The sequence below is a fragment of the Pseudonaja textilis genome, chromosome 9, assembly GCF_049901715.1.
Source record: "Pseudonaja textilis isolate UNSWEBS1 chromosome 9, rPseTex1.2, whole genome shotgun sequence".
Classification (NCBI taxonomy): Eukaryota; Metazoa; Chordata; class Lepidosauria; order Squamata; family Elapidae; genus Pseudonaja; species Pseudonaja textilis.
Genome location: NC_141998.1, coordinates 2002501 through 2024973, shown reverse-complemented (window position 1 = coordinate 2024973; position 22473 = coordinate 2002501). Strand labels below are relative to the sequence as shown.

Sequence of the window (22473 nt, the reverse complement as noted above, 5' to 3'; positions counted from 1 at the left end):
TCTCCAAGCCTGTTTCAATTTAGTTTCTGAACATTTTGTTACCATCATTAGCATCAGCAAAAATCCCAGATCTCAAACCACACAGATAATGAACAATCCCAGTTTGATTGGGAAGGAACAATGGCCAGGATTGGCACCCGCCATGCACGGGAATTTGTTGAGGCCTGGTATTCTACCAAAGGAGCAATTAACAAACATACTGACCTAAGATCCAGCATATGAACATGTAAGAAAACAGACTATTCGAACAACCAATCAAGAAAAGAACCAATCAGCTGCTCAGAATGTAAATACAGCTCCCAACAACCAACCAATCAAAACGACCAAACTGGCACACAAAAGACGTTTATAAGCTGAGGAGAATAGGACAAGACAATCCTATTGATGACGTTACCTAGTCTGGTAACGAAATGTTCAGAAACTGAATTGAAAGAAGCTTTAACAGAGTTGGAAGGGACCTTGTAGGACATCTAGTCCAACCACCCGACCAAGCAGGAGACCCTACGCCATCTCTGACAGTCTCTTCTTGGAAGCCTCCAGTGATGAAGCTCCCACAACTTCCGAAGGCAACTTCTGTTCCATGGGTTGATTGTTCTCCCTGTCAGAAAATTCCTCCTTATTTCCAGGTTGAATCTCTCTCCTTGACCAGTTTCCATCCATTGTTCCTTGCCTGGCCTTCGGGTGCCTTGGATAATAGCCTGACCCCTTTCTCCTCTCTGGGGCAGCTCCTCAAATATTAGAAGATGCTCTCCTGTCTCCCCTGGTCCTTCTCTTCCCTAGACTAGCCAGGCCCAGTTCCTGCAACTGTTCTTTATATGTTTTAGCCTCCAGTCCCCTTAACCCTCCTGGTTGCTCTTCTCTGCACTTTTTCTAGAGTCTCAACATCTTTTTTATAGCGTGGTGACCAAAACTGGGTGCAGGATTCCAGGTGTGATCTTACTAAGTCTTACATATGAAAGTTTCCACCAAATCGTTATTCATTCTTGGTTGTACATATTAAAGAAAGAAATCCCTTGGTCCTTTTATCACATCAATTCATAATCATTGTGGATACATTGCAGGAGAGTCAAAAAAGAGTCAAAAAAGTCATGATGATGGGCCTGCCCAGGCAATAAAACCTTAACTTTTTTAAAATGTGCCCACAAACGGTCAAGGTTTCGTGGTGAACCCTATCTTAACTGCTTTGACCCCCTCCTGGCTGCCTGCCTCTGGGGATCACATGATGGTAGTGGATGTGTTGTAGGAAAACAACCTTTGATGGGGGAAAAAATACATCCTCCTTACCGGATCTCTCATCTTCTCTTTCTTCGTCCTCTTCTTCTCCGCCACGCGATCCCCCTTCGGCTCCTTCGAGATCTTGTACTGTTTTCGAGGCTTGACTGGGGGCAACGGCTTGTCATCCTCCCCTTTCAAGTGTCGGACATACGGGAGGACCAGCCTGTAAAGCAGATTTTGGGGAGAAGGAGAAATTATGGTCGTGCTCTCCAGGTGTGTTCTAGCAACAGGGGTACAGAATACATCAATCGATGCCATTTCCCCCCCTCCTCCTCTAAAAATGCACGTCTATAGGATTTAATGAAGACCTTGCCGGCTGTGGAAAGGACGGAGGATCTGTAATGGTCTGTGGGAATGGCCTTGGGGGGACAGGAAGAAGAGACACAGACTAGAAAACAGAGAAGGGGGAATGTCATGCCCCTGTCAGAGGAAGAGTGTGGCTCCGTTGGCGGTGGAGGAAACTATGGAAGAGCAAAGTCCAGCTGAGCAGTGCAAAAAGAGGTAGAACAATGGAGAGGGAGTTCAGAGGAAGACCACCACCTCTTCATCCTAGGGCATGCAGGGAGAAATGGAGAAGGGAGCAATGTGGCTTGCGGGAGAGGAAAGGGCCCTGATTCCCTTCATTAGGCACACCTGGGAAGAGAGTTTAAAAGAGATGCAAGCTGAGAGCGGCATCTTCTGGGAACTAACATGAGTTTATCTTATGTTGACTTTGGTTATCTGCCTTCCTGGTATCCTCGCAACTGGGTTGAATTACTGCCGTTCCTTCACATTTTGGACTTGAATCTCTGCAGCCCAAGGCTCTTCCTGGGACAGTTTTTCTCCAGCTCAGGTCACTGGGGGCAAAGTTGGAGCGAATAACGGGACTCCTACTTATTATTTGACTGTACTGCCTTTGTGTCCTGCCCCTTTGGGTCATCACCAGGAAGCTGAGTCTGCGGAAGGAATCGGGATGTGGCAAACATCTTAGAAGGGACCTTCTCTAGCTTCTTGGATGTCCAGGTGGAGGTGGGTGGGGGAGAGAGATGTTCAGACTTACAAGATTGTGTTAATGCAACCTTACAATAAAGTTACAGCTAATACTTTTTGGTGTGCTTCTTGTCTGGTCCACCTCCGATCCGATAACATCTGCAGCTTTACAAATCACAAATCTGTGCCGGACTAGCACCCCTTCCTCCCTCTTGTAAAAGAAAGGGGGGAAGGGAGCAATTTCTGAGCAATACCTCTCGTAATGTCGCCGGGTGCAAGTGGCAGCACTGGTACTACCCGGGCTGCCTCCCAACATGTCGTAAACGTTTTTCCAAAGACGTCTTCCCGTCACCTGAAAGAGAGGTAAAATAAAGCCTTTCTCGGATTCTTTTTCAACTTTTGTTAGTCTGGACTCCTGGGCTTTCCTAGTGGTCTCCTTTTCAAGTCCTAGCCAGATAGCAATGCCAATCGGGTTTTTGGATCAGCCATAGCCAAGGAGGTACCGGTCATTTGTGGAGGTTCTTCTCCTTCAGCCAAGCTTGACTCCCTGAGGCCTCATGGATATGTCAATGGATTTTATTTTAACATGTAGAACAGTGGCCACGCCCACACCCAGTTTAGCGATGGGGGGAAAGTCCCGATACGTCATGTGACACCGCCGTGACAACATGAGTTTGACACCCTTGACCAGGGGTCTTCAAACTTGACAGCTTTAAGACTTTGTGGACTTCCACTCCCAGAATTCCTCTTCCAGTCATGTTAGCTCAGGAACAAGTCTTAAACTTGCCAAGTTTGAAGACCCTTGATGTAGAACATAGAATCATAGATTTGAAAGGGGCCTTGGATGTCTTCTAGTCCAGGGGTTTCCAACCTTAGCCCCTTTAAGACTTGTGGACTTCAACTCCCAGAATTTCTCCTCCAGTCATGATAGCTCAGGAATTCTGGGAGCTGAAGTCCACAAGTCTTAAACTTGCCAAGTTTGAAGTCCCTTGTTCTAGTCCAACCCCTTACTCAAACAGGAGACCTTATCCCATTCTGGACAAATGGCTGACTGGTCTCTTCTTGAAAACCTCCAGTGATGGAGCACCCACAACTTTCTGGAGGCAAATTGTTATTCCACTGATTAAATCAGGGGTGTCAACCTTGGCAACTTTAAGACTTGTGGACTTCACTCCCAGAATTCCTCAGCCAGCTTTGCTGGCTGAGAATTCTGGGAGTTGAAGTCCACAAGTCTTAAAGTTGCCAAGGGTTGGACACCCCTGGATTAAATTGTTCACACTGTCAGGAAATTGCTCCTTATTTCTAGGTTGGATCACTCCTTCCTAAACTTCTACCTGTTGCTTCTTGTCCTGCCTTCAGGTGCTTTGGGGAATAGATTGACCCCACTCCGCTCTGTGGCAGCCCCTCAAATATCTGAAGACTGCTATCATGTCATCCTTGGTCCTTTTCAATAGGCTGGATATACCTCAATTCCTGCAACCGTTCATCGTTCAACCGTTCACCATCGTAGCTTTCAAAGCCCTTATCATCTTTGTTGCTCTGTGTTCCACTTCTTTTGGAATGTTTTAATCTACAACCTGGTTTTTTTTTTTGAGGTCTTTAAGATTTAAACCTCACATTTAAACCTATGATTTAACCATGTTGAGGGGATATTTCCAGATCAACAAAGGTCCGAATTAAAGTAGCAGAACTCCAAGTCTGGGGACCTGAGTTTCATTTTTCGGGGACTGTTGTAACTTTGAACGGTCAGTAAGCAACCAGCCATAAGTCCAGGACTAACTCGTAATTAAGAATTCTGTCTTGTTCTGCCAAGAAACCCTCAAGACATTTCACACACACGCACCCATTTTTTCCAAGTAGTGAATTTGATTTTCTCTTTCTTACCAGTTCGTAAGCTCCGAGTTTTTCCACAGCTTTGTAGATTTTAAACAGATTAACTATTAAAAAGAAAAGGGAGAGAGAGAAACATCAGCTAACAACCAAAACCCAGAGAGGTAAGAGATAATGTACAAGTAAAGGTAAAAGTTCCCCTCCTTGCACACCCGTGCCAGTCGTTTCCGACTCTAAGGGGCGCTGCTCATCTCTGTGACAAAGCCGAACAGCCAGCGCTGTCCGAAGACGTCTCCATGGTCATGTGGCCGGCATGACTAAACGCCGAAAGCGCACAGAACACTGTTACCTTCTTCCCACCAAAGGGGTCCCTATTTTTCTACTTGCATTTTTTTTTTAATGTGCTTTCGAACTGTGTGATTGGCAGAAGCTGGGACAAGTAACGGGAGCTCACTCCGTTACACGGCGCTAGGGATTCGAACCACCGAACTGCCAACCATTCTGATCGACAAGCTCAGTGTCCTTAGACCACTGAGCCACCACGTCCCTAATGTATGGCTTGGGCTAAAACAAATTTTAAATTGTGAACTGCCCTGCCTTCTGAACCCCGAATGCAGCCACAGCCACATTGAGTTTGCGCGATACAACAGGTTACTGGAAGAAAGTACAAGATACACGGGAAACAGGGATGCACATGGATAAGACACACACACACACACAAACACACACTTTTGGAAAAGGCAGCCAAGAACATACTTTGCTTGAAACCCAGGTGAGGCACCCTCTCGATTGGCGTGTGACGCTCTTTCATGAACTTGTACAGGTTGACCAGAAAAATCTGTTCCTCTTCCTTCTCCCCGCTCAACATCTCCTCGTCTCCCGAATCGTCTTCGGGAGGCTTCTGCTCCGCTTCAGAGGGGGGATCCTGCTTGTCAGCTAGAGAAACCTGAGTGAAAAAGAATAGGAAGTCAGGGGCAATTTGTTTACCGACCACAACAGAGTGTCAGGATTCCCCTCCCCCCACAAATTTAAATCATGAGTCTCGAGCCAAACTTTCAAAACTTCCGAAGGATTTATTGAGAGTTATCATATCCAGCACTACCGGGGTGTAGCCGACTCTGAGACGCGTCATTCATTGTCACCCTTGACCCTGGTTTCCTCCCACCCCCTGGGTGTATCCTAATTCATATCCTCCAATGGGATACCTCCATAGCCCGGAGTCATCAATCATGCTCTCCAGTTGGAATTTTGAAAGGCAGAAACTTCGGTCACCTAGTTACTATCTTTGCAAAACATTTATGGAATGCAAGCTGCCTACTGCTCCCTCCTCCCTTTCTGTTGGCAACTCTAAAAAGACCAGAGAAATATTTTATGAGTTGACACAGAGAAGACAAGAAAGGACAGTGAGAAGTTGAGGAAGCTCAACAGCATCTCATCTCCCCTTGGCAACACAACGCAATGAATGGAGCCTCTAGTAAGATTCACCACCCTCAAGAATGCTAATCTGCAGGTCAAGTTTACCTGAGCAGGATTACAGAGGTATTATCTATCCCATAAGCATTCTATCCTTATTTAACAAATCACCTGTGTCATGTTAAAACTATTATATTAAGAGACACCCAAATTTCAAATGTCAGACAAGCCCCATAGGGAGGATTATAGTCCAAAAATCATTTCCCTCTTAAACTAAATTCTATGTCAGGTTTATTTTTTAAAGATGAGGTTATTTCAGACATCCTGGCATATTCCCAGAATTTCATTCGTCATTTTTCTGCTGAAAGAAATTACACATTCTACTTTCCAATGCAAAGCACAAAGTATCCTAACAGCTGTTAGCGTATATAAAGCAAGTTTGCTACACTTTGTAGAAATATAATGCTTAGAAATATTTAATAGAAAGATGACAAGATGGAAAAGTAATTATAAAGCAGTTTTTTTTTTCCCAAAAAAATTATTGGGCTTTACTATATTGCCATCAGGGAAAGAAGAATGAGCCAATATAATAACTGCATTTCCAAGATATTTTAGAAAAGGAATTATCAATTTAGCAGTCAGTACTGGAGTTATATACTGTGGCATGGGTAAAAAAAAATCCATTATCTAAGCATGATATCCATGTAAATCTAATTATTTTCCTTTGCTTGAAATACTCATGGTTGCAGGTCAATTGTTCCGCATAAATCCTATATTCTAATTATTCATTCAGTCTTTAACTTGCTTCGTTTGCAAATCATATTTCACCGGCAAATGAAATATAAATAATTGTTCTGACCCAAACCTTGTTCCAAGGAAACAAACATGAAACAAAGGTAACAGAAAAACCTTTTAATGATTCTTTACGAATTCTGTTCCTTCCCGGTTAAAAGGCTGTTTCAAACTAATTGTCTCTGATAAAAAAAAAAAAAAAGAGCCTTGCCAAGCTGGTGCAAGGCTGCCAAGAACACTAGATAAAGTTGCTAAGAAATATTTCAAACACAAAAAGTCCCCAAACACCAACCCAGATATTCCGAATGTCCACAAGGCTTGAGTGCAAAAACTTCTTTGCTTCCTGCAAAGCACTCCAGGTTCTCAGCTGGCTTTTATCTCTTAAGGGAGGGCCCATCACCTTGCAGCCTTGCTCCCGAGTCACACGGGCTGCTGCAGCTGCTCTTTCCTTCCAGCAGCCCTGCGCGCACGCACACTTGGACACCTCGGGGTCCTCTTCCTCACTGCTGCCAGCCTCCACCATCTCTGAAGGCAGCACTCCACTCCCTGATGGTCCTGGCCCCAACCCTGCATCACACGCAGGCCCCTCATCTGAGTCCTCGCTCTCTGAGACCCCAGCCATTCACACCTGCGGCCAGCGAACCACAAGAATAATGCTAAATAAGCAGGCTGAGGTTTGTATAACACAGAGGGTCCCTGACTTACGAATTGAGCCCAAAATTTCTGTTGCTAACAGGAACTGTTAAGTGAGTTTTTTTCCATTTTATGACCTTCCTTGCCACCGCATGTTAAATGAATCACTGCAGCTGTTAAGTTGGTAACATGGCCGTTAAACAAATCTGGTTTCCCTGTTGATTTTACTTGTCAAAAGGTCGCAAAAGGGGATATCGTGACCCCCAGGCCATGGCAACCGTCATAAATACGAGTCAGTTTGCCAAGCCTCTGAATTCTGATCGCGTAACCACGCGGGATACAGTTATTGGTATGAAAAAATCACTTTTTCCAGTGACGTCGTAACTTTGAATCAACTGTTGTAAGCCGAGGACTATCTGTGAGGCCTCCAAATTCAATCAAATCTCTTAATTGTTCCATCTTCTTTTTTGCAAAATTCTTTTAGAATAATATTGCCCTTTTTTCTTTTTAAAGAGGACTGGAACGAGTCAGGAGGTTTTGATTACTTGGAAGAGGGAATTGCAAAAGATGTTCATCTTAAATCTCATTTACAATTTAAACTCGCAGCCTGCCTGATTTATTGTTTTTCCACTGTCCAAATTCCTTTGCACTTTCGTCTTTGTGGAAGCCAATATTAGCAATGGAGCAATAGTTAAAAACCAGAATGTCTTCCTTGTCATTCAGGAGACCTGGAGAGCTTCAACGGATAATCCTCTTCAGGCTTTCTGAAGTCCCCAAGAGCCTTTGATGAAACATTTTTTCAAGGAACGAAAGTGAGAGACTGGACTATGGAGAAATAGAAATTCCAGATTCAAAGCTGAATAATATCTTAATTAGGGCCAGCGAATGTTGTACATGCAAAGCAGTGGGTGGGAACCAACAACTTTTGATGAATTGCATTTTTTTAAAAAAAATAAAGAAATTTGTTCTGGCGGAAGAGCTACAGGAAGTCAAGTAGAGATACGAAGTGAGGTCAACCGAGGTTTCAGCTAAGCTGTAGGGCAGGCCTCAAAGAAGCTAGATTGGGTTTTATTTTTATTTTTTCAATTTCCCACTTAAAAATTGAGGGAAACCATATCACATTTTTTTGTGGTGGTGGGGAGATGGGACGGGAGGATAGCGGGGCAAGAATCTGCAATCTGAATTGGGGACAGGAGTCCCTGGAAAAGGACCAGGAATCTGGTTCATGTCAAGTTTAAGATGGGGAACTAGCGGTCTGTCAGGCAACACGTTTTGCAAAATGCAAAATACATTTCCATAAAACACGGGCTTTCCGCGGAAAAGGGCTGACATCGTAGAACACAGAACCATAGGATGGGGGGGGGGACCTTGGAGGTCTTCCAGTCTAACCCCACCACTCAAGCAGGAGATCCTATACTATTTTAGACAAAGGGTTCTCCGGCCCCTTCTTTCTATTATCTGAACTTCAGAGCTTTCCTCAATAATCAAGGATGTAGGATGTCCTCAGGATGAGTCCTACTGTCGGGCTGATTTAGCGTGAGCCGTGGTGGCGCAGTGGTGAGAGTGCAGTACTGCATGCTGCTTCTGCTGACTGACTGCAATTTGGCAGTTCGAGTCTCACCGGACTCAAGGTTGACTCAGCCTTCCATCCTTCCAAGGTGGGTAAAATGAGGACCCAGATTGTTGGCGGGGCAAGAGGCCGACTCTGTAAACCGCTTAGAGAGGGATGTAAAAGCACTGTGAAGCAGGATATAAGCACTGTTGCTTGGGAAGGGAAGGGAAGGGAAGGGAAGGGAAGGAAGGAAGGAAGGAAGGAAGGAAGGAAGGAGAAAGAAGGAAGCCATGTTGGTGCAGTGGTTAGAATGTAGTATTGCAAGCTAATTCTGCCCACAGCCAGGAGTTTGATCCTGACCAGTTCAAGGTTGACTCAGCCTCCCATCCTTCTGAGGTTGATAAAATGAGGACCCCGACTGTTGGGGGCAAGAGGCTGACTCTATAAACCGCTTAGAGAGGGCTGTGAAGCACTGTAAAGCGCTATGTAAGTCTAAGTGCTATTGCTATTTCAGAATTTTCTGAGCCCCCAAAAAACCCCGAGAGAAAGACTGATGAGCGAAGTTGGGACAGCCTTCATACCCATCGGATTCTTTGCCGTACTCCAAGCATGACCCAATGCCAAAAAAACCATTTTATAACCCAAAACAGCTTCAAAGGCCTGGTTTGTAATCCAAATCCCTTTCTTCTTCTTCCATTGGCTTCTTCCGAGACCCAAATCATTCGCTCTAGTGAAAACAGAAAACAGATGGGATCCTTGTTTCTGGTTTGGAACAGCTGTAGAAGCCAGAGCTCCAGAATTCATGACCTCCGACCCCCCCAAGCATCAATTAGTGGGATCCGGGAACAACGAGGTGCACTGTTCCCAGGAGAGGAAAGCAAGGGTTAGAATAGAAGTGGAGCGGAGTCCGCTTAGCCATATTCTTTTGCTTCGACTTCACATATATCGGCATGACGGTAATCTCCCTGGGGAAGAGCAAAGAGCTCAGCTTGTTGGAAACACGGACTTCCATTCTTGGTTTGATTAACAACCGACGACTCGGAGCCAATGGGCTGTTCCTTGGCTGACGCGCTGGCTTTCTCACATTGCTTGTTGCAACTCCTTAACAGCCTCCGCCCATTTGGGCTTTGGGCCGCGACCATTTCTGAACACATCCGTCCTCAACCTGCTATTTAAAGGCTGGAGCAGCCATCTGAACTTAATGTACTCCTGTCCTGGTATGTTCTGAGAAGCTGGCCAACTGTAAATTGCCCAAGACAAAACCAGGGTGCAAAGGATGCAGTGGTTGAAAAATAGCGATAGCAAAGAGTCCCTTTTCTCATTCCCGTTATAACTTTGGAACGTTCACTAAATGAATTTCCCAGTAGGGAAAGATCGATTCCCCTTTAAAGAAAGCGATCGAAGTGCCCCATGCACCCCAAGTAAGATATATATATATATATGTTTATGGATCTTTGGTTGTTCGGGTTTTCTTACGTGGGAGAAAACCCGAACAACCAAAGATCCACATACAAATACCCGCGAGAACCTCAGAAAACATATATGTTTATATTTATGTGAAAACATATATATGTTTTCTTAAGTTTTCGTGGGTACTTACATGTATGGCATTCAGCTTTGTTCAGGTATTTTCCCACGTCATTGTAGTTGTGCTTTTAAAGTTGTAGCAGCGTTTCGGCAGAATCTCATCTGCATCATCAGACGAACACAAAGCAGAAGCCTGATGATGGCAGATGAGATTCTGCTGAAACGTCGCTACAACTTTAAAAGCACAACTACAATGACGTGGGAAAATACCCGAACAAAGCTGAATGATATACATACATACATACATACATACATACATACATACATACACACACATGTGCACATGCATACACACACACACACATATTCAGGGCTCCAAAACCTTAACCAGCTCCTTCATTCAACATGGAGCTTCTTTTGCTTACAGCCGGGAAGGCAGCCGGCCAACTTGGTCAGAGCGCGGAGATTTGTGAGAACACAAAGAGGCTGTTTTCCAGGAAAACATAGCAACACCGATTCTCGCTCTCACACACCACCCTCACTCTCTGGGCTTTAAAAAAAAAAAAACGCTTTGCATTTTGTTTGTTCTAAATTTTCCGGGAGTTAGAAAACTTGCTGCTATTTTGGGGGGGGGAGGAGGGGAAGGAAAGGAGGGAGGGAAGCCAGCTGCTTCGTCGTTCTCTGCTTGGCTCTATTCTTCTTCGCCGTTTGCAAGAGGGTTATTTTAGCTGCAAGGCTATTTATGGGTCCGCTTCTCTTTTTAAAGGCAGCCTTCTCCGAAGCAGTGAAACCGAAATCAGGCTTTTAAGGACAGACATTTCCTCTCCGTGTGGCTCGCCCAGATTTGGTACAAAGGGGGCAAAACTCACTTAATAAATGTCTTGCTTAACAACAGAAAAAGGGTGAGCTCGGGTGCCGTTCTACGTTGGAACTACCTGTATTTTTACACACACAAAAAAAATCCTGCGCCAAACTGCTTGCACAATTATTGCCTGTTTCCAGATTTATCTCACCAGTTTCTAAGAACGGTTCCTGATGTGTTACACACAAACTGTAACAGAATCCTAAATGTAATTATTTTCTTTCTGCTCGGTACTGAGGTTTAGTCAGATGAACAGAGTTGGAAGGGACCATGTAGGTCATCTAGTCCAACCCCCCTGGCCCAGCAGGAGACCTTGCTTAAACCAGACCAAATCATCTCCCCAAATTTAATTTTGGAACCGCTGCTTCTCTGTGGCAGGCCCACCCTTCTAGGTTAAAGAGCAAGCTCAGACAATCAAAGTTTTCCAAATAATCCCAATAGTGGGAAGTCTTCTTCTCCAAAATCAAAGAGGTGGGATTAAGCTGGAGTGACTGGTGGGTTGACTCAAAAGGACACATTACTCACATCCCAGGAACTTTGCCTCAAACTCTCCTTTTGTATAAACAGGAGCAAGCAACATGGCCCATGTTCAGCCTGGAAAAGGGAAGGTGGAAGGGCAACATGACAACCATGTTGAATCACAGAATAACAGAGGCGGAAGGGGTCTTGTAGGTCATCTAGTCCAACCCCCTGCCCAAGCAGGAGACACTACACCATTTCTGACAGATGGCAATTCAGTTTCTTCATGAAAGCCTCCAGTGATTAAGCGCCCACAACTTACTTCTTTCTTTCTTTCTTTCTTTCTTTCTTTCTTTCTTTCTTTCTTTCTTTCTTTCTTTCTTTCTTTCTTTCTTTCTTTCTTTCTTCCTTCCTTCCTTCCTTCCTTCCTTCCTTCCTTCCTTCCTTCCTTCTACTTACCTACCTCCATATCTACCTACCTATCTATCAGATTAACAGAATAGGAAGGGACCTTGTAGGTCATCTAGTCCAACCCCCCACCCAAGCAGGAGACCCTACCCCATTTCTGACAGATGGTCAGTCCAGTCTCTTCTTGAAAGCCTCCAGTGATGAAGCTCCCACAACTCCTGAAGGCAACTTCTGTTCCATGGGTTGATTGTTCTCACTGTCAGGAAATTCCTCCTTATTTCCAGGTTGAATCTCTCCTTGGTCAGTTTCCATCTGTTATTCCTTGTCTGGCCTTCAGGGGCTTTGGAGAATAACTTGACCCCTTTCTCCTCTCTGGGGCAGCCCCTCAAATATTGGAAGGCTGCTATCCTGTCTCCGCTGGTCCTTCTCTTCCCTAGACTAGCCAGGCCCAGTTCCTGCATCCGTTCATCGTAAGTTTTAACCTCATCTGTCAAGCTAACCTTCCTTCAGGGTTTGTTGCTATGAAGGTGCCACTTTGGCTGATTCCAAAGACATGAGGACACTTTAGTTCAATGAGTGCAAATGTAGCTGGGACATATTACAGGAACTCTTGTCATTGTGGCTTGTAAACCACAGTTTATGGCACAATGTGTTGTGCAAGACTAGCTAACTATTTATTGGGTTTATTTTTGTAAAAAATAGTCATCAACTACTTTGTGCAATGTGTAATATCACGGGCTGTTTTGTTTTATGATGTATTTTGTGATGATTGCATTTTACGATTATGATCATGATTTATCACTTGTATATACCCAGAGAGCTTCTGCACCGGAAGACACATTCCTTGTGTGTCCAATCACACTTGGCCAATAAAGAATTCTGTTCTATTCTGAATGAATATACATTTGACAGTAAAACTGTGACGACCCGGGGCGTGGCACAAAGGCAACATAGTCAAATAAGCAATAAGAGTCCCTTTATTATCTCCAACTTTGCCTCCAATGTCCAAGTTACCTTTGGTTGCAGAAAAACTCTCCCACGAACAGTCTTTAAGTGGAGGAAATTCAATCCAAAAACAAAGTACATACAAACTGTAACTAAAAATCAACACAAACTATGCTGCAATAATTAACTTGACAGGGCAGAAGAAGGAATTGCAGACTTGAAAGCCCAGTAAAACACACACAGTTGGGAAGATGCCAGGAAGCCAGATAAGCCTCGACAATACCAGATAAATTCATGATTTGCTCCCAACACCTTGCTGTGTGCAGCTTCCCTTTTTAAACACTGTGTTCTCAGCTGCAGCTAATGAAGGGAATCAGGGCCTTTCCCTCCCCCATAAGCCACACAACTCACTTGCTCTCTTCTCCATTCCTCCCTGCACGCTCTAGGATGAAGAGGGGCCTGGTTCTTCCTCTGACCTCCCTCTCCCTTATTCTACCTCTCCCCTGCTCTGCCCAGCCAGACTTTGCCCTTCCCCAGTTTCTTCCACAGCCAACCGAGCCACACTCCCACTCCCTGTCAGCTGCTCAGCCTCCCCCTCCAAATCAGATTCTGACAGGGGCATGACAAAAACAATCAGCCATGTGTATCTACAGGTAATCCTCAGCTTACAGTCACAACTGAACCCAGAATTTCCATGGCTAAGCAAGACAGTTGTTAAGTGAGTTTGTCACATTTTAACAATCTCATTTGCCTCCGTTCTGAATCCCTACAGTTGTTCAGTTAGTAACGGGGCTGTTAAGTGAATCTGGCAGACAATAAAACAGCCCAATTGCTTGTTCAGAAGATGGTGAGCACGCCACATCATCCTGAGTTGCAAGACGACAGGTAAAGTAGAAACCAAATCAGCTCAGGTCAAAGTGATAATTATCATGAGTCAAGGATCGGGGCTCATCAAAGCGTTCACCAAGTGTGAAAGTTGCAAGTCCTTGAATTAAGATATCAACCTTGGTTTTACTTGTAGGGTTGATCCAAGGGAGAAAGGAGCCATTGAGCCAGTGCTGTCCGAAGACATGTCCGCGGTCATGTGGTCAGCATGACGTCACGGAGCGCTGTTGCCCTCCCACCGAAGTGGTCCTTAAATTATCTACTTACATTTTTGCATGCTTTCGAACTACTAGGTTGGCAGGAGCTGGTGCTGAGGACAGGAACTCAACCCTGGCGCTGAGGTCTCAAACCTGGGCTTCCAGCTTTCCAGCTGATGAACCCAGCATTTTAATCGCTGAGTCACCACACCAAGGATGGCAATGGGTAGATGTTATAATTCGGTATCTAAGGAAGCCAACCATCTAACGTCTTCCAGTGTGGTTGCAATGAGATTCATCCCAGGTGCCTCAAAATTTCCTGAGGTGTTATAGTTTATTCTGGAGCACCACAATCGCATTGCGGGCTCATCTTGGCCATTCCCCCTGAAAGAGCTTTGCCTTCATTTTGGCCTTGTCCTATCCCAGGGGTGTCAGACTCAAGGCTGGATCCGGCCTATGGGGTGCATAGATCTGCCGTCCTGGAAACAGTGAAGGATCGGCCCGTGGTGCCTTTGCCAGTGAAAACGGAGCTTGGGAGGGCCATGTTTGGCCTTCCCGGTCTCCTTTTTTGCTGGCAGAGGGTTGCAGGAGGCTGTCCCAGCCGAAAACGGAGCTTGGGAGCCCATTTTTGCTGGCTGAGGTTTACAAGAGGCCGTCCCAGCCGAAAACGGAGCTTGGGAGCCTGTTTTTGCTGGCAGAGGGTTCAGGAGGCTGTCCCAGGCAAAAACAGAGCTTGGGAGCCTGTTTTCGCTGGCTGAGGGTTGCAGGAGGCCATCCCAGCTGAAAACGGAGCTTGGGAGCCCATTTTTGCTGGCTGAGGTTTGCAAGAGGCCGTCCCAGCCAAAAACGGAGCTTGGGAGCCTGTTTTCGCTGGCTGAGGGTTCAGGAGGCTGTCCCAGGCAAAAACAGAGCTTGGGAGCCTATTTTCGCTGGCTGAGAGTTGCAGGAGGCCATCCCAGCCAAAAACAGAGCTTGGGAGCCTGTTTTCGCTGGCTGAGGGTTGCGGGAGGCCGTCACAGCTGAAAACGGAGCTCAGGAGCCCGTTTTCACTGGCAGAGCACTTAGACCACCACAGGTGCCCCCGACACAAGTGATGTTGAGCTGGCCCTGCCCCCTGGCCCCGCTGAGGTCAAACACAACCCTGATGCAGCCCTCAATGAAATCGAGTTTGACACTCCTCTCCTATCCTCATTCTATTCAGGGGGCTCCTTTTTGGGGAGGACAACTGCATTCCTGGGAGAGGTTTTGTTGGATCTGTGTGACCTGTTGGATTGTGGTTATTAAAAATAGCCCGTCTTAATTGCCATTCTTCCACAGGAGGTCAGAAAAAATCAAGGTGATAATGACACAAGCTAACGGTCACAACCAGGGGTTGAAAAGTGCCAGACTCTTTTTTTAAACCTTGCGATATGGATAAAAAGGAGCAGGATTTTCATCGCACTTTTTTGGGAGCCCCTGTATTGAGATGCCTCCGAGGCTGATTTGGGATTATTGCTATAACTGTAAACTGTTCCTCTTCCTTTGAAATTTCATTTCGTTGGAAATCTGCACCTGCTGCATTGAAGTGAATGAAATGAGCTAATACATTTCCGACGGCTGATTCATTTACTGCAGATTTCGTTCAGAAGCCAAACGTGGTAAAGAGAGGAAGTGAAGAGTTTCCTCAGTACAAAAAAAAACCGTTTCTCGGGAAAAAGAACGACTTCTTGACAATGGAAAACTCATTTCAAGTTTCAATGCACAACACGCAATATGCAATCTTGCATTTTTAATTTCTGTCTGAGTATTACTCTTATTTGAAAGTCAACAGGGTTTTTTTTCTACATTTCTCAGTTAAATTTTCTGTGGTTCAAAACAAACAAACAAACTAAGAAAATATTGGAATGTGCTGAGATGAGTAGATTGACATTTGAAATTAGAGAACAAGAGGATAAACAATTTTATGAAATTTGGGGTCTTTTCTATCGATGGTTGGATGATAAAACATAATAAATAGAATATTCAGAATTTTAGATAATAATGAATATATAAAGAGACATTTTTTTGTTTTTTATTTGATATTATATTTATAAAATGTTTTTAGGATAGATTTGGTATGATTATATGATTTGTTATTAAATAAACTTATAGCTATCTTGTAAAGCATGAATGAATAAAATCATAGTCAACTGATTGTTTAATAGTGATACTAGGGTATATAATTTTCGATTGATAATATGAGTCATTATGTAATGTAACTGTAATTGAGACTACGAAATGGATGCCCCCAAAAATTGGCAAACCAACCGACACACTGTTTGTATACTTATGGAAAAGTTGGATGTTTTTACGTTTTGTTTGTCTTTAAAAACTAATAAAACTGTTTTCAAAAACAAACAAACAAACAAACCCACCATCAATTCAGTAATTTCTAAATAGAAAAGTAAAAAGTTGGAGGTGTCACAAATTTGCAAATTCTACTAGGAATTACCAACACTTAATTATCTCATATTTTTCTACCTAAACTCAAAAAGACAAGAACAATGGGGGATTTTTTTTTTGCAAACACTTCTATGCAAATGAAGAAACTATAAACTGTAATCGGCCACTTGATTTGCAATGCCCCTCGTCTGAACCAGGAAACGCAGCTGACCAACTTCAAAACAAACCGGAATCATAAATTAAGCCCTGAAGTGTCTTTTGCCTTAATCCAGGGGTGTCCAACCTTAGCAACTTTAAGACTAGTGGACTTGCTGCCTTCAGACTTCCTGAAGTTGGAGTCTACAAGTCTTAAATTCGCCATTGGACACCCCTGCCCTAATCCTTTTGCAGAAGGTCAACACTGTTTTCCCAGAAACGATTAGATCATCTTGGGAACCTTATTAAAAAGACAGTGTAAAGAGGGAAAGATGAAGTATAACATTTTGATTGATTTATTCTTCTCTTTGCTTCTGGGCCTCCTATTCCCGAAGGCCTTTTGTAAGCATAAAAATATCTCTAGAAATATTTATAAGCATAAAAAAGACACAAAAACTAATAATCTCTCTTTCAAATCACAGAGTGTCTTCCTACTTTGCAAGATGGGGGCCTCTAAAGCATTGCTGGATTGCAGAAGGAATGGGATCAATCAAATTCCCACAGGGAAGGAGTTTCAAAATATGGGTGCCACTATGAGGAACATCCACTTCCAAGAGCCCATCAGGCGACAATCCAACAGCAATGGAGATCGTTGATGCTTTCTACTTTGGTTGGATAGGCAGAAGAACACAGAAGACAATCCCCTAGTTCAGTGTTTCTCAACCTTAAAAAGTTTGAGATGTGTGAACTTCAACTCCCAGAATTCCCTAGCCTACGTGTATGGACTTCAACTCCCAGAATGCTCTAGCCAGCATGTTAGGGATTTCTGAGAGTTGAAGTCTACACCTCTGAAAGTTGCTGAAGTTGAGACACACTACTTTGGATAACCACACTGCAAAGGTTCGTGCCATGCTAAATCATGGTTTCTTTAGGCCACAGTAAGCTAACTCAGCCACAATAGCTAAGTTCCCACAACACACTACATCTGAATGAAATAAACCACACCTTAGGTCTTCATCTCACAGGGGATCTCAGTCAAGGAGATCACGTTTCTTTGACTTTCCATTTGGTTTATTACAGGTAAAACTTATCACACCCCTGATCTCCATACTCACCACTTGTTCCAGCTTCTCCAGGTTGTCCTGATGTTTTTCCTCTGGGGAGAGACCTGGAGCTTCCTGGGATTCACTCTCAGCCATGGGAACGCTCTTCTTTTTCCGTTTGCCTTTAAGACTGGGTGCTGCATGAAGACAAGAAGGCCATTGAGCCTCAAAAGATGTAGCGCAAAAGGAATAACCACTTTTGGCCTCCAGCCCAGATCTGCAATCAGTGATCAACCCCCTACTTGGGCCATTCTCTGATCCATTTGGAGGGAAAGGCCACCACTTGGAGAAGGGCTCTTGCTTGTCCCAGATTCCACTTTGAGGTTCCCTCTTGAACAAGACTAGATATCTCAAGTGAAGTGAAAGTCCTCTATTAGGATCCTGAAGAGCCAGTCTTCTCTGGAGTAGAGAGAGAGGGAGTGAGAGAGAGAGAACTTCAGCCAAAGGCTGAAGTCACTTGCTAGCTACGCAACCGAAGGCCTTTCTCACCCCTACACCCATTCACCCATCGTTATCTGAATCAGAAGGAGGAAGGATGGAACAATGACGTTTTCTTCCTCATCCAAACTTCTGCAAACTAGGACTTCCATGTGTGGGGGTGGGTGTCAACATCTGCAAGACGGCCAGTGCAATTTCGTGATCCAACCTTACCCTATGGGTGACCCTATTCTGCAAAGTCATGGGAACGCAGAGTCCCTTCCCCTCTCCCGCCCACTGATGTCCAGAGAGATGACCATCTTACTGCCCTCATCCCCAGTCTCTGCCCAAACGCCTCTTGAAAACCTCCCGCGATGGAGCCGCCGCCGCTTTCCACCGGCTTCATCGTTCCAACCATGCAATACTGCACAAACCCGCTTTGCGGCTCGCCTATTATATGGCATCCCGGCAGACCAGACCGGGAAATGTCACCTGGCTCAGGTTGGGACTTTCCATCTAGACCTGCACACAAGATTCACAACGTAGCCCTGGCTGAAATATTTGCCAGCCTGGCTTCTGAATCACACCGCTCGTTCTATTGGCGTCTTGTTTGGAGAGGCGTCTGGTGCAGGCAGTGGCGTGTCCTGGAAGGCGGACAAGCCCGCGCAGTTCCGCTTTCGCTTTCTAAGCGGTTTCCTGAATGGTGAGAAATTCACCCCACATCCTTCCCTCCTAGACACGGCTCAACCGACTGCCTCTCCTCCACCTTCTCGGAGGCCCCCCTGCCAGCGCAGGAGGCTCTTCTCCAGAAATGCACTCACCCTAGACCACAGGCACCTAGAAGGAGCGGGTGGGAGGTTTGGAATCGGGGTGCAAAGAATGGGGGTGGGGTCTGGGGGCAGGAGAAGTAGCGGTTGCTCTCTGTCCAGGGAACAAAATAGGTCCCAATTGGGGGCATTGGTGAGGTATGGGCAACAAAGTCCATAGGGCGGCCCTGATGGTCCAGCGAAAGCTCCATCTATTGTCTCTCTCTCTCTGTGTGTGTGTGTGTGTGTGTGTGTGCGTGCTGCTGATAAAGGTTTAAAAATTTTGAGCCGTTTCAAAGGGTAACTAAGAAAGAAAGAAAGAAAGAAAGAAAGAAAGAAAGAAAGAAAGAAAGAAAGAAAGAAAGAAAGAAAGAAAGAAAGAAAAGAGGTGGGGAGGGAGAGAAAGAGACAGAGAGAGAGAGAGGTGGGGAGGAAGGGAGAGAAAGAGAAAAAGAAGGAAGGAAGGAAGGAAGGAAGGAAGGAAGGAAGGAAGGAAGGAAGGAAGAGGGAGAGAGGGAAATTGTAAGCATTTAAGATATTTAAACAATCTTGGAAACTAAGATGTGTAGACATCTACTCCCAAAATACCACTGTCAACATGCTTTAAGGCGCATGGACTTCAGCTCCCAGAATTCCCCAGTCAGCCACGGGAGTTGAAATCCACACACCTTAAAGTTGCCACGGTCGAGAAACCTGGTTCAGAAGACCAGGGCACCTCCTCCTGCTTGGCAGCCGTCCCACCTGAAAGCCCCCGTTGCCAACTGCCAAGTCCTTAAACCTGGTCCAACCCGACCACGGGCCAACGATCAAAGCTCAGTTTCGTCCTGTCCGTGATCTCCTCACCCAGTTGCCTTTTAGCAAAACCAAATTGTCGCCCCTCGTCAACTAAAGAACCTCACACCCTTAACGGATATTCGGGGTGAGGGAGGGAACCATCTGCGGAACATTATTATTTATCATAAATGTATCGTTTTTATAAATAACGTCACGACGCGAGAGCCAAACAGCACGTTGGCAGTTTTAGCATTACCGATGACCCTGTTACTTAACCGGGATCTGTTAAATAAATCAGGACAGATTGTCTCATCCACATGCTAAGTCACAAAATCACAGTGGCTGCATTACACACCAGCTATGAAGCCAAAACGAAAGAGATCGCGTCTGGACTTAGTGGGATTTCTCTCTCTCTCTCTCTCTCTCTCTCTCTCTCCCCCTCTCTCCCTCCTTCTTTCTTTCTGTATTTTATCCTTCCTTTATTGTTTGCCCTATTGGGGAGATGAGAGACATATAAATTTAATAAATAAATGGTTGTGATAAATAACCGAAGGGATTAATGTCTCCCATACTCCTTCCTCCTGCTATCTTCTCCACAACAACAACCCTATGAGGTGGATTGAGCTGAGAGAGACGGATGGGCCCAAACTCACTGAGCCAGCATTCATGCCTAAGGCGGGACTACAACTCACCGTCTCCTGGTGATTGACCCAAACTCACCCAGCCAGCTTTCATGTCTAAGGCAGGACTAGAACTCACCATCTCCTGGTGATTGGCCCAAAAGGCAGGACTTTGGACCAATCACCTGCTATTTTCTCCACAACAACAACCCTGCGAAGTGGATTGAGTTGAGAGAGACGGACTGGCCCAAAGTCACCCAGCCAGCATTCATGGGTGACTAAGGTGCTACTAGAACTCACAGTCTCCGGGTGATTAGCCCAATGTCACCCAGCCAGCTTTAGTGGCCAAGGAGGGACTAGAAGTGTCACAGTCCTGATGCTTTAACCATGAAACCCAGTCACCCAGCTGGCTGGCTCGATGGCTAGAGCAGGATGCGTATATGTGGATTAAGAAAGCTACGTGAGGAGGCAAATACATTTGCCAAGCATCCACATTTCTATCACGTGGCTATGGGGAGGCTACTATGGCCATAAGTGTGCAACAAGTCATAAATATGCTTTTCAGTGCTGTTGTAACCAGGGGTAATATTCTATCGGTTCGGCCCAGTTCGGTCGAACCGGTAGTTCCGAGGATTATCTGTGAGTGAACCAGTTTGCTCCGACGATCGGCTGCTGGGCCCCACCTGCCCACCCTGGCTCTATTCTGATGTTGATTTCCTGGTTTTCAAGCTCAGCCGCTTCACGCAGCACAGTGGATTGCCACAGTCAGCTGTTTAACACACAGGGAGAGCGCAGGATTGCAGGAGAAAGTCAGCGGCAAACCCTCTGGGCGCACCGAACCGGTCGTTACACTGGTTGAATCACACCCCTGGTTGTAACTTTTGAACTGCCACTAAATGAATCGGCTGTAAGTCCAGGACTTCCAAATCAGCCCAACGAGCTGCTCCTTTGAAAAAAACAACAACAACAACTGAGCAGGTTGAGAGGGAGTGGAGAAGGCCAGCTATTTAACTAACTGCTGCAGAAGGAATAAAGAGACCCTTTTATTTTGTAAACAAGTCTGAGTCACCCTGTGGCTACGAGAAAAATAAAGCAAGCTAATCCAGAGAAAAAGAACGCGAGCGGAAGCCTATGAAACCGTTGCAAGCTTTTGAATTTCCAAGAACTTTTAATCACGCAAGTTGACTAGAAAAAAGAAAGCAAGACAAAAACACACACACACACACACACACACACACACACACAAGGGAAGGGAAATGAGATGACTCACCTTTTGATTGGAACAAGTGTTGCTCAACCACATTAATTTTTAAGCTTGTGGGCTCCCAGAGTCCGTCCGTTCCCCCACCCGCCCACCAGCCAGGAAGGAGAATTCTGGGAGATGAAGTCCACAGAGAAACTGAAGTGGAGTCAGTAGTGGGATTCAAATAATTTAACAACTGGTTCTCTGCCCTAATGGTTTCTTTCCAACAACCAGTTCAACCAAACGGCTCAGAAAATTAACAACCAATTCTCACAAACCGGTGCAAACCAGCTATATCAGAAGGAAAAAGACTGAGCTGTTAAGTCCCACCACAGAGGTCTCTAAACTGGGGAAACTTTTAAGACTTGTGGACTTCAGCTCCAGGCTGGTCAGGGGGCGTTCTAGGAGTTGAAATCTTCAAGTCTGTCAAATCTGGAGACGCCAAATTTGGACCCCATCAGTTCATGGACCACATCTGAAATTGCCCGTTTTTGCAAATATAAATTCCAGGCATTCACACCGAAGCCTCTTTCTATCTTCTACAACAGGGGTGCTCCAACCTTGGACCCTTTAAGACTTGTGGCTGCCTGGGGAATTCTGGGAGTTAGAACATGGAATAAAACAAAGAATAACAAGAGTTGGAAGGGGCCTTGACGGTCATCTAGCCCAACTCCCTGCACAAGCAGGAGAGTCTGTAACATTTCAGACAAGTGGCTGTCCAGTTTCTTCTTGAAAACCTCAACTGAAGGGGCACCATCAACTTTGGAAAGCAAGGCAGTCCACTGATTGACCGTTCTCAATGTTAGGAAAGTTCTCCTTAGTTTTAGGTTGCTTCCAGCCTTGATTAGTTTCCATCCATTTTCCGAAAGGTGCTTTTTCCAAGAGGCCACTAAGACTTTCTGGATTTTCTTTGAAGCTTCTTCAGTTCTGACTGGATGGTGGGGAATGGGAGGGTTTATATCCCTTGCAAAGAGCTGGTCACTTGCATCCTTTGAGCGAGTCATTGAGGCCACTTGGGAGGTTTTATCTGTGTCCTCAGGGTCACTCAAATGGTGCAAATGGGTGCGGAGCCTTCTTGGGACTGCTGGAAAGGATTGTGTTGTAGACTGGACACAGATGATGTCGTATCCCTCCTCTCCTACTTCCATTCCCCCAACATCCAGTCAGAGCTGAAGAAGCTTCTGGGATGAGAAGCAAAACACCTTCA

At 45.2% G+C, this 22473-nt stretch overlaps 1 protein-coding gene across 1 annotated transcript in view; it reads right to left on the bottom strand.

The window, feature by feature from the left end:
* The window catches only part of ARID5A (AT-rich interaction domain 5A), a 39840-nt gene that overhangs the window by 2679 nt on the left and 14688 nt on the right, over positions 1-22473 (bottom strand). The window contains exons 2-6 of the mRNA XM_026715163.2: positions 17419-17543; positions 4831-5020; positions 4129-4181; positions 2499-2596; positions 1285-1438 (exon numbers count right to left, since the gene is read on the bottom strand). Coding sequence (XP_026570948.2) covers positions 1285-1438; positions 2499-2596; positions 4129-4181; positions 4831-5020; positions 17419-17543 — 620 coding nt within the window. The remainder of the gene's footprint in view (positions 1-1284; positions 1439-2498; positions 2597-4128; positions 4182-4830; positions 5021-17418; positions 17544-22473) is intronic.